Source organism: Falco naumanni, chromosome 2, assembly GCF_017639655.2.
Source record: "Falco naumanni isolate bFalNau1 chromosome 2, bFalNau1.pat, whole genome shotgun sequence".
In the NCBI taxonomy this organism is placed as follows: domain Eukaryota; kingdom Metazoa; phylum Chordata; class Aves; order Falconiformes; family Falconidae; genus Falco; species Falco naumanni.
The window spans coordinates 14,270,717-14,283,462 of record NC_054055.1 but is presented as its reverse complement, the minus strand read 5'-3'; the positions used below and the strand labels follow the sequence as shown (position 1 = coordinate 14,283,462).

The 12,746-nt window shown below is 35.7% G+C and overlaps 1 protein-coding gene across 4 annotated transcripts in view; it reads left to right on the top strand.

Moving 5' to 3' along the window:
- PDS5B (PDS5 cohesin associated factor B) overlaps positions 1-12,746 on the top strand; it is a 115,164-nt gene that overhangs the window by 57,700 nt on the left and 44,718 nt on the right. For all 4 annotated transcript variants that reach the window (XM_040583538.1, XM_040583537.1, XM_040583541.1 and 1 more), the window contains exons 13-18: positions 108-221; positions 1,525-1,606; positions 7,338-7,386; positions 8,870-9,009; positions 9,087-9,202; positions 10,946-11,051. In XM_040583538.1, coding sequence (XP_040439472.1) covers positions 108-221; positions 1,525-1,606; positions 7,338-7,386; positions 8,870-9,009; positions 9,087-9,202; positions 10,946-11,051 — 607 coding nt within the window. The remainder of the gene's footprint in view (positions 1-107; positions 222-1,524; positions 1,607-7,337; positions 7,387-8,869; positions 9,010-9,086; positions 9,203-10,945; positions 11,052-12,746) is intronic.

Below are 12,746 nucleotides of genomic sequence, written 5' to 3'. Positions count from 1 at the left end.
GCAACAACTGATCTCTGGATTGGTCTAAGAATATTTGAATGAGTGTTTTAGTAGTTCAAGACTGCTTTCTTCTGTTACAGTTTGAGTTTCTTAATCTTGTCTTTCAGATTGCTTGTTGAACGCATCTTTGCTCAGTACATGGTCCCTCACAACTTGGAAACAAACGAACGAATGAAATGTTTGTATTATCTTTATGCAACACTGGATTCAAATGCTGTTAAGTATGTGCTGGTTTTGACTTACAAAATTTTTAATGCAGATATGACTGTAAATTAGTTTCAAATTGTTATGAGTAGCCTAAGCCAGTGGATGAAAGTAGTTTACAAACTATCAGAAAATAGACTAGCAATAATACCTATTTTTCAAGTGGGATTTTGGAAAAAAACAACAAAACCAAAACTAATAGGGTGTTGTCTAACAAGGTGTGGTACCTTTTGACCATAAACAGCTAAAAAAAGTAGCATCAAAGATCTGGAAGAAAGCTTGAGTGCATGTCAGTCCTCTTATTTCTGAAAAGAGATAGCACAGATAGTAGCATACACTAGCCCTAGATTGTATCTGACGAATTCTCAATTAATAATTCCTCGTTGTAGTAGCTGGGATGACTTCAGAGTGGGAAAGAATTAACTGTTTGTCTTTCCTCCTTCAGTATGCATTTTACTTGTTACGTGCCTTCTCCGGCTTGAAATGGGTACATACACATGAATCTGACTGATGGTTTTGCTGCTGTAATATTCACAGTTTGACTGAATTGAGTTGATTTTACTTTTTTTTTCATTTAGTAGTACTCAGTCACTTGAAAATGTGGGGGGGAGGCGTTCTTGTGAGGGAGACTAGTAACAAACTGAAATTAAGAGTAGTATATTAATAAACAGTTACTATTCTAGTAATTTTTAGTATAAGCTAAAAAAAAATATAATTCAAAGTGGATTCCTTTCAGCACTTATTTCAGGCAACAAATAACTTCAGAATTCTACAGTTCTAGAATGTTTTTTAATGAAGCTGTGATTTTATTTATATGGCTTATTTTTCTTGGAAAATGATTTTCAATCGTGTTGAATAGCTCTAATGCATCTCTTACAAGTCTAATCATGTCCACTTTTCACAATTTATTCATCTACTAGCTTCTTTCTGCGTGCAAGAAAAACATTGTTTTGATGATAAAAATCTTAAACATCTGCTTTAACCCGCTGCTTGGAATGTTTTTAGAAGAGTGATTTCAGGCTTGTACAAATGAGTTCTTTATGGGCCAGACATCAGTTACTTCCTACTTTCTTTTAAAGGCAGTTTAGTTAAGCATCTGAAATTAAACACTTCAAAATCTCACTTTGTTCCACTCTGATATGACTAAATAAAATTTCTGTATTGTGCTACTAGGAAACATTTAGCCTTTGCTCACACAGCAATGAAAGTTCAGGGGATGAGCACATTTCTGAGTCTGAAGTTGAAAAAAATGTAAAAGCTCTTATTGGACAGCTGTGTATTTGAATAAATTATTTTGATTTTTTTAAAAATTTTTTTTAGAGCATTGAATGAAATGTGGAAGTGTCAAAATCTGCTGCGACATCAAGTAAAGGATTTAGTTGACCTAATAAAACAACCCAAAGTGAGTTCAGTTTATCTTTATCTCACAGTGAATATGCAGTTTTACTTGATATGATGTGTTTTAATTCCATTTCTTTGAGTATCAAGCTTATTTTTAATGACAGATAGAAAATACTGTTAAAGTTAACTGATACTCTGTTAGACTGCATTTGCAGTAGGAAATGTGTATGCATTTTGTTAGTAAAATTGAAGAGAACGAGGTGTTACAGAAATTTTAGAAGGATTTTGCCAGTCATTTGGTACTAAAATACTGCTCCCAGTGTTTGAATTGCATCTTGCTAGGATTGTTCTGGCTCTGGAAAAAGGGAAAAATCAGCACATTATTTTTTACTGCCAAATCAAGTAGTTGTGAAAAAGTACCTATGCACCCTAAGTTCTTATCTTATGTATGATTAATAACATTCAGTAAATCGCAGTATTTTTACCCTAGCAGGCTACTTGTTTCTCTTCCCTCTTGGAAACTTACTAAAAGTTGTGGTTTTGGAGATACCAGACAACAATTGAGTTTTTGTTTACAGATTTGCTCAGAAGGAAAAAATAAACATTTATTGAGTGTTTGAGATATTATCATAAAATAAAATTCAGATTTATTTTATTTTTATATATGTAGATACTCATGTTTGGGTGGGGAAAAGATCATAAGATGAAATTCTGGCTATAATATGGAATGTGATTAGAACTTTAAACTCTTTGCATTAAAGTCATCTGGTGCTTTTTTAAACAGGAATTATATGTAAAGTGTTGCTATGCTCACAGTCATATATGTGTGTGTGTGTGATTTTTATTTTCTATGTGCGTATATACTTGTATACCACAGTAAATTTGATAAAGTTTTGTCTGAATTACCCATTTGCTGGAGTTACCTGAACCAGAAAGAGTGGGTAACTGTGTGGTTGGATTACCTAATGTATTTGCTGAGAAATGCTGCTGTCTTTCAGACAGAGAGGAGACTTACCAAGTCAAAATTAATCCCTTAACTTACCAAGTCAAAATTAATCCCTTACTGTTTCAGTCCTGATTGCAGGTGACATTCATAATTTTGATTTAGGGCATTTAAAACATGCTGTAATGTTGTATTAAATGCTAAGTGCAGTAATTGCTGGTACAGTACTTCATTGTGCCTTGGAGACTGGGTTGAAATATTTTTTTATATACTGTTTTATAGTCTTTGGTGTAGTTTAAATACGCTTACGCACTTAAAACCTGAGTTAGGTCCTTGATATTTTCTGTATTTAAGTTGAAAGTGAATTTTCAATTTTTGTTTTCAGGGAGATGTAATGAAACTTCTTTTGTCAATTGTACAATATCAAATATGATATGGAATTAAATATGTAGGTTTTGATAAATGTCAGCATTTGCATTCAAAACAGTGTATGCTACTGATGTGTTTGCATTTGTCTGTGTGGCTTTCATCCTATTTTTCACTATTGAGGGCTAATCCTCTACACTTAAATGTTACTCTTTCGAGTAAGAGGACTACATGGGAGAACTTGGGGGGCTTGTGATAGAGATGCTGTTCTGGGTAACAATCATTTTGAGTCAGGGAATTTTAATGAATTTAGTTTATTGTCAGTTAACGTAGACTTCTAATTATTCTGGTATTGAGAAATAAAAGCAAACAAATAAACGCTTAGAGAACAGCCTTTGGCTTCCCTTTGGATGGCTCTCACCACATGCTGTGCTTGGTGCCTTCAGTGAGGTGATGGCAGCACAGGAGGTGGGGTTCAAGGCATGGTGGTTCCTTTCCTTTTGCTGCTCCTTGTTTCTTACTCACTGCTGCAGTGTGGGTTCCTCTGCCGGCCACAGTCCCTTGAGAATCACACTTTCCCTGGTGTCTTCCTCTTTTAAATATTTTTCTCAGAAGCACAGTGGGCTCCTCTGGTCAAAGTTTTGGTGGTTGGTGGGCTGGTTTGGCAGTTGCAGAGCTGGCTGAAAGCAACTTTGGCTGGCACAGGGCAGCCCTTGACCTCTTCTGCACAGGTCACCCCGGCAGGCCTTGGCTACCCCAGACCCTGCCCATTATGCCCAATGCAAATGCTTGGCTGTTCTTAAGTCTTATTTCTGTGATGCTCCTTGTATGGTTTATTTGGGGTTTTACCCCCAAACTGATAATTAATTCATATGATTAAATCATTGTGTTTAGGATGAGTGCATTTTCATAATCAAACTGAAGGGACGTACAGTCCAAGACAGTAATAATCTTGAGACAAGTAGCCATTCGGGGCTGTAGAAACTTTGTTTTCTTTCAGGAAACAAAACTGAAATGAACTAGTAACCTTTTAGAATTAGAATATGACTTGGTGTCACCATATATACTTTCTCACTTCAGTTTGATTTCTCCACTTAATCATTACAGCTTAATTGTTGATCGATTCTCCTGTAGATGTTATTAGATGTTATCCCTGTAGCAAGCATAGGCATTGTGAGAACTCTGAGATGAGGAGGGACAGGACAAGAAGCAGAGTAGAGAAGTTGCCACAGGGAAGCCTTTGTTATGTACTAAGGAAAAAAAAATTGCAGTAAGGTTTATCGATTAAGGGAACAGGTAGCCCAGAGAGGTTGTGAAGTCTTCATCATTAAAAATGCATCTAGATGAGACCTGGGGCAAAAAGTGATCTAAGTTGGCCCCGCTTTGAGTAGGCAGTTCAACCAGGTGACCTACAGTCGTTGCTTCCAACCTACATTATTCTGTATAAATCCTTGAACTTTTCCAGTCTGGTGGTTTTTTTCCTCTTAGAAAATCTTTTTGCTGTTTAGTGAGACTCTTCAGGCATTCTCCTTTTTTCCCCCTTCAGGCTCTTCCTGGTGTAAGCACTGTCTAGAAGAGTGAAAATGTTTAAGAACTTTATATTTCTGCCCATCATAATTTCTCCTAATCTGAGACAGAACAGACTTCAAACTTGCCTTTAAGATGAGTTACTTTTCTGAAGAGCAAAACCCATAAATCACAGCTCCTCTTGTTTTCTCTTGCAGCAATGGTATACAGTTAAATAAAATACATAAAATTGCTTGTTCACATGTAGGAAAGTAGGTAACTGCTGGTTTGTCTGTATTAAAATACAAGCTTCATTTGCTGCAGGTGCTTCCATATCATGAATGTAAGATAATGTACTTAAAGTGCCACAGTAGATCTAGAAAAATAAATCTTTCTTGATCATCTTAAATCTGTTGTTATTTGGTGAAGTTATACTACTAGAAGCTAAAAGAATACTTCTAAGTCACGTTATTGCATGTTTTGCTTGAATGATTTGTAGTTTACTCAACGTAAGGTCTGTTTTAATGGGAACTTTAGCTAATACTCAAAGAGTTAGCCAGTATTGGAAGACCAAACCAGTCAGAACTAAAGAAACTTCACAGTACAGTTTTGGTATTTTCCTTATGAGTTGCAAGAGGTGTGACTATGGAGATTCTGTATCTGCTGACATCATTATTTGAAAGCTGTAAACCAGACTTTGTTTCTGGGTTTTTTTCTCATTTCTTGTCTGAACATACTTGTTCAGCTGTGAAAGCCAAAAGCCCCCAGAATGGTAGCATTTTTCCAACACTAAAAAGCAATGGGAAGTTCTGCAGAAGTACTTAATGGGAATTTTGTGCCAAGTAGCCATGTCACAAGACAGAAAGGATGTCCACTAAAAATATTGCTTGTCTTAATCTCGTGCTGTGTTTTTGTTATACTCTAATCTTTCTGAGGTTCTCAAACATCGCCAGATTTCCCACAAATTTGCTAATTAATTTCCTTTTTTTCCTTAAAAAAACCTGTGTGAATACATTAGAACTCAAAATCCTATTTTCTTTCCTTGTACTTAATCAACTGCAGCACAGAAATTTACTCTTGACAAGTTGAAGGATACTCCTCCTGGAAATAGACACTTCCCTGAGCTTACTGTAATGAATTGTAATTTTGATATCTCTAAAGCTTGATATGGCTTGTGTGAACCTTATTTGAGATCTATATGCAGATTTCACTAATGAAATGCAAATAAATGAGATGTGCCCGAACAAGACTTTAACCTCTGTCTTCAAGTTTTTATAAGAAAACGTTAGTGTCTACCTCGTAGCAGTTTTTTCCTGATATAAACCTGATGACAAGGCCTACTGTAGGTCTGTCTTCATTTGCCTCATGTTGAGTCTTTTGGTAGGAAGAGTTCTTTTTTGGAGGTGAGCCTCCTTTCTGAGCTTGATATTTTCTTGTTTGTAATTTTTAGGCTTGTCCGCTGTCACTTTTGTCTGTCACAAAGGGAGTTCTATAAAAGACAGTTCTAGCAGTGGTTGTGGCTGAACACTGTTCTTGAATTTGAATACTTTTCAATGGAAGCTTATTAAGTGTGGTTGTGTTCCTATTTAAATATTTTCTCAGAAGAATATAATTTGATCATTGTAGCCCATAATTGATACTATTTCCATGTATTTGGGAAGTTTTGCAGACTTTGTAAGTTACGTCACTGAAATTGATCTGTCTTTAGTCACTTGGCAAAAGAGCAGTTTCCTTTATGGTTTGGAAGCTGGTGGGTCTATATGCTTTTGACAACATTGCTGTAAGCTTGAATTTTCTTTTGGGTTCCCATTTTCATTTTACTTACGAAGATTTCAGAGTTGTTTAACAGCACTTAATAGATGTTATGCAATGAAATACTTCTTTTTTTTCTTTCTCCTTTTGTCCACCTTAGAACACTTTTCTGAAAATGATTAAGGTGTTATCTTCACTGTATGGTTAAGGATTCCCTCTGTAATTTTTACTGATAATTCCTTAATATTTCAAACTTCAGTGTAACTCCATAAAGCATCCTAGTCTGTAAATATTGTGGATTACAGCTAAAAGTGGAGGAAAAGTGTCTTGGGAAGTACTTTTTCTTAGTAGTAGGTGATAACATTGTAGATACATATGCTTATTTGTTAGAAATACAGACTTATAAAGAAAACGTACTTGCTATGTAGTTTTGCCTGGCTGTGAAATTTGTTGGGTTTTGGTTTTTTCTTCTTCCATTTACTTAGTGCCAGAATTAACACTTAAGGTGGACTTTGCACACGGAATTTGAAACCCCATATCAGAATTACTGACAAAGGAAAATAAATGACATAGTCTGTTTTGTGTAATTTACTTAGCTTGTAAGGTGCTGTTGGATGATGACAACAGCCCAACAGTCTCACTGAAATCTAAGCTTCCCAGATATCCTGAAATGCCTTTATGTTTTCATTTTTTCTGTTGTCATGGTCCCTGTTTGTTACTTTCACAATCGCACTGCTATTGTGTACCTTCCATATTCAGCTGAACAGAGATAGCAGTTGTCTTACTATTGACTTGATCCTTTCCTTACAATAAGGTAGAAACTACTACTGAGACTATTTAGAATCAATACCTGAACAAGAAGATTAATTTCATGCTTGCTGTTTGTTTTATATTTAAAAATAAAGAAGGTTTAGATGGAAAACAGTTACAGAAATAACTCATTATTGCTGTTCATCAGTTACATAGAAGACAGAAAAGTAATAAAAATATTTTATGTAAGTGTATGTGAGACGGTGATACTGTAGGCATAATCTACCTTTTACTTCCTGTAACTGTCTAGTGTTAACTTTGCAGTGGTGGTTTTGACTTCTGACATGCTGCTGTGTTAGCAAAATGGGTGCTGACTTGTTGATAATGCATAATGGAATTTTGCTCAGTCAGTATTTAGGTGGAAATACATAATGTGGAATCATTATTTAATTCATTTTTCTTTTGTGACTTGCAGACAGATGCCAGCAGTAAAGCTATATTTTCAAAAGTGATGGTTATAACAAGTAAGTCAGTTGAAGTATTTACACTGTCTTAAAAACTATTGTTGAACTATATTACTTTATAAAGTGTTTAAATTAAGCTTTAAAATTATTTGAGATAAGCTTATAAAAATTTTTGTAATAGGTAACATTTAAAACAAATCATGATAAAGCATATGGTAACATCGTGTTTAAGGACTTAAGACAACTGTAGGCGGAACTTCTTCCTGACTGTAAAAAGTCTCCAGTCACGAAGCTTATCACATGACATTTCAGCTACACCTCTTGTAGACTAATTGAAAATCTAGATCTAGGATGTTAGTGTCTGCTTTAATATTTATTATAGAATATATATTAACTAGGAGGTGTTAACTAACCTGCTAATAACTTACCTGTCTTTGAGGTGTTGGTATTGTAAGTGCTGTTGGGAGAATGTGCAAGAGCTTGGGTTTTAGTAGCAGGGTAGGCACTTTGGAAACTGAAGGACTTCTATGTAATCTGAACTCTCAGCAAACAAAAAGCTGCCAACCCCAAAGCAACGCTTCTTGTTCCATCGAGCCCACCATGCCAATAGTATTAAACCCAGTGATCAGGTTTACAGTGAACTTGCTTCACAATTCTGAAATTTTGTTTTTTAAATCAACCTTTTATTGTTGGTTTTTTAAATTGCCAACTGTTCTGGCACAAAAAGGTACTACTTAAGGCTGTGTATGTTTTTGAAAAAATGTGGAGGAAAAGCTGAATCTTGCTGCTTCATGGGCAATGTTCCAAATGCTTTTTTCTCTTGTTTATGATACAAAATTTGATCAGTTTGTAATTTTTCTGATTCTTTTAGTTCTGTGTCATCTTATTAAAAATAATTAGTACAGTAAAACAAATATTTAGTAGAACCTGTTTTGAACTGTCCTATTCAGTTTTCTGCACCAACTTTGCTTAACGTCAGCTGTACCAAAACCATGAAACATTTTAAGTAGGATATTAATACTTTGCCAATAAATTGTCTTGCTGAAATATAAAATGTAAAAATGAAAGTAATATGTAGTTTAAGCAATGCATTTTAAAAGCTTTTTAAAAAAAGTTGATAGCTGTTTTGAAGCTTATGTTTAGTGAAGGGGTAATTTAGCAAAAATCCCTTTTTGACATTTTTCACACTTGTCATATCAGGTGATCTATGTACAGAGTGTATTCTTCTGTGGAATATAGGCTTTGCGTTCTGCAGTCAGCTTCAACTGTTGATGTTACTAACAAGAACAGCTAGACTTGCTGAAAAATTAGTGTGAAGTACAAGGAAAGCAAATAGCTGGGAGAGGTCTGTATTTTTACAAGTTAGTGTCCTCCATAGATATGTCTGCACACGTTAAGGTGTTTTGTCATTTGGCCTTACCCTCAAACCCCCCTTCTTTGTTAACTTAAACACACTTAGAAACCTTCTTGGTGTGACATTTCAAACTTGTGCAATTTACAATACTTATTAAAATAAATAGTGATTTCTTTTGCTTATTTAAAGGAAACCTTCCTGATCCAGGGAAAGCTCAAGATTTCATGAAAAAGTTCACACAAGTTCTAGAAGATGATGAAAAAATAAGAAGTCAGTTAGAAATGCTTGTTAGCCCAACATGTTCTTGCAAACAGGCTGAAGGATGTGTGGTAAGAATTGTTCTTCAAATATGTGAATATTTTTGGAACTGAATTGATTCTAAATCTAATTGAAACTTATATTGCAGAGGGAAATAACAAAGAAGTTGGGCAATCCAAAACAACCAACAAATCCTTTCCTGGAAATGATAAAGTTTCTTCTTGAGAGAATTGCTCCTGTGCACATTGATACTGAATCCATCAGGTATTTTTTTGTGTTACTGGCTGTAGATCACAGGGTTTGAAATCAGGCTTTCTTATTTTGCCTTTAAGCACAAGCGGTAATGGATTGGGTGGGTGTGGTGTAAGGCCTGGTGACCTGCAATATTTTCGTCTGTTTCCCCTTGCTTAGAGGTTTTTGTGTCCTTGTTCAGAATGTAGCCACAGAAACAATTGATTTGTCATTCAGCACAGCTAGGACAACCTGTCAGTAAAAATACGTCTGTTGCTGATGGGCAAAGTTCTGTTTGTGACTGACGTACTTTAAAAGAAATTTCTGTCCATGGCTCTTCACTGAAGCTTTCCACCCAGAATATTAGCTCATAGTGACATAAGCAGTAATTCAGCTGAGGAAGTAAAGGTTATGGTGATGATCAAGACTTTAAGGAAGAGTAAGCCAGTGAGGTTGCAGGGGAGGGGAAGCAATTGCTGAAATGATTATTTAGCAGCTGTATTTGAAACGTGTGGTCCCTTATTGGAGATGACTAGTTCTAAATGCTGATAAGTTCCTACCTGATAATTCAAACTATAGTAATTGACTTTTAAGTACTTGAACTTTTTGGTTTCTGCCTGTTATGTATGCAATGTAATGGAGCCATTGAGATTTCACTTAAAAATCTGTTTCTGTTCTTGAATTAGGTACAATTTGTAACTGGATTTCTAATTTAAATTTGAAAATACATTGTTCACGTTCACAGAAACAATATAAAATGTGTATCTAAAGTAATATTCACATGTGGCACTAAGTTGTAATGTTTATTTCACATTCTGGCTACTGACTGACTACTGTACAGTATACAAGCAAAAAACAGTAGTGAAATGCACATAATCTTGCCACTGAATTTGTCTTCTCCCGTCTTTGTAAATTTCACTGAACTTCATCTTCATTTTTGAGACGTACTCAAAAAAAGGACTTTTTTCCATAGATGTTCATTTTTGTCCAACTAAGGGCAGGAAAAAAAATATCTGTTGGAAGTCTGGGAGGTCTGAGTAGGCGGCTTCTCCTTTGGTTTTCTATCAGTTGGGGTGTTTTTATTTATTTTTGCTGGGGGATTCCTTGGTTTTCGTTTGGGATAAATTTTTTTTTTGTCTCTAAGTATCATTTACAGGATGTACTGAAGGAATATTCTGAGTATTGTTCAGTTCTTGATAGGGAAGCTGCCTACGTCACTCCAGAATAGGATCATTTGGATAATCACCATTTCCTTTCCCAGGGTACAGTGTAAGAAAAAACCAGGCATTACTGTCAAGGTGAAATATGCAGGAGAGATAGGTCTTTTACATTTTTTCATCAACTCTTAGCACAGCTATTTAATGGTTTGTCTGGGATTTTTTTTTTCTTTCGGTTATAGGCTAGACATTGAAAACAGTTATTTTTCACCAATTATGAAGAATCCATAGTAGTTAGTAACCTCACCATAATTCTTTCCTGAATTTGTTGCTTGCAGTGCTCAAATTGTCTTCTTATTTTGGTCATCCTTCTGGAGTAATTTGTATACACTTCTTAATGCAGGATAGATAAACATTCTTGAACTTAATGTTTCATAAGCTTTGTTTCAGATAGGAGATGAGGGCAGCCATATTCTGAATGTAGTTGACACATTTTACAACAAGCTTACATTTTATCTTTTAAATAAATTCCTTTAAGATTTTATCTTAAACTTACAAAAACAGTCATACAGGGTGGAACTGCGGTAAATACAAAGCCATGTTTTGTTTTCCTCTTCAGTGCCCTTATCAAGCAAGTAAACAAGTCTATAGATGGAACAGCTGATGATGAAGATGAGGGTGTACCTACTGACCAGGCAATCAGAGCAGGTCTTGAATTGCTTAAGGCAAGTATACTCCTGGTGGTCAGCGAGCATGTGAAACTCTCTGAAGCAACTTTGTTAAAATAAACTTGTAATTAGCACTCAATATCTTTAGTCATAAGCACGAGGTGGCTATCTGGAAGAATACTGGTTTGCTATTTGTTCTCTATGATTATCTTACGTGGCACATAAGTAAGGTTATTTTAGAAATCATTTAGAAGGTTTTCTGGTAGTCAGAAGTAGTTGCATATGTGACACCAGTAGCTGAGCTTAGTTTATTGGAGTGTGAATTTAGTGGCTTGTGACTATGGTTACAGTACTTCTGGAACTGTACTTGTGTATCAGTATAATACTGTGTCTCCTCTGAGTTCCTCATAAATTGGGATCTTACCTGTTTCAACTATGTGTAATCTTTGAGACTCAGTTAACATAGCAAACCCATCAAGATGCATTCCTGGAAACACTGTACAAAATTTCTTACTCTGTCCTCCATTTTTCGTAGGAGGAAAAGGGCTGATTACTGTGTTATTTACAAATACTGTTAAAAGCGTGAAACTTTTAAAATGCAACTACACAGGGCTTTTTGTTTCACTTAGTCTCTCTCAAAGACTTCATTCTAGAAGTGCTACGCAGCATCAGCTTTGCCTGTACTTGCACAGGAAGGTGCTTGTGCCATAGTGCCACCTCAGTTATGTGAGTGTTGGGTGTAGTCCGGCTGTGGGTTGACTTTCAGAGGCCTCAAAATCTAAAGGACTCCCATACTGAAGTTTTCGGAGTATCTTAAATCAACTGAAGCCTAATAGATTCATCTGATAGCATGTGACTCTTTAGCCAGATATGCACGTTTAGTTAAATGTACAAAAAGCCAGTAGCATAAAAATTAATCTGAGTAAGAATGAATCATGTCATGGAGGACTATATATGTGAAAGGTGGTTTCCAGGTCAGTACTTACATATTGATATGAACTGGCATGACACGTTTAAGTAAGAGAAGTAAGGTTGCCCTGTAGAAAGTGATTTGTACATCGTGAGAAGAATTCGAAAGAACAAATGTAGGAGTCCAGGGAAGGGAATGCCATACAATAATTGGGGAGGAAGGTAACTTGGTGAAAATAGAAAGCTGCATGTGAAGAAGCTCCTAGATTTTGAGGATTATTTCTTTGCCACCAGTCAGAGTATGATATGGAAAGAGGCTAATAATTAACAGCCACTTAAAGATCAAGGCAAACTTTCAGGGAGGATCAAATAAGGAATTTTTATGATTTTTTTTTCCCTTAACATGGAAGGACTGTTATACTTGAAAACAGAGTCCAAGAATCTGAAGGAGAGGTACAGGATCTAGTAAGCTGCTGTGGAAGGCTTGAGGGACTAGAGACCGTATTGGTATTACTGTTCTAGAGATAGGAACTTCACTTCGGAGTACAACCAGTTGTTCCACTTGGCGAACAAGCATGAAGCCTGGGAGCACACAAGCTGGATTTCTTTTGGAGAAAGAAAATTATGAGTTGGGCTTCAGAAGTGCATTTATTTGAGTTCAGTCATTCTAGAAATACCCTGAAGTAAAACCCCTGAAATGCCAATATTACTTCTTTAGCATCAATTGTATTTCTCCTAAGACCTGCTTCTGTTGTAACCCAGTACTTGCTAATTTAGATGTAGCCACTGAGAAGTGCATGTTTACAATCATAGGAGAAGAAATTGAGGCTGGAGAAGTAATTT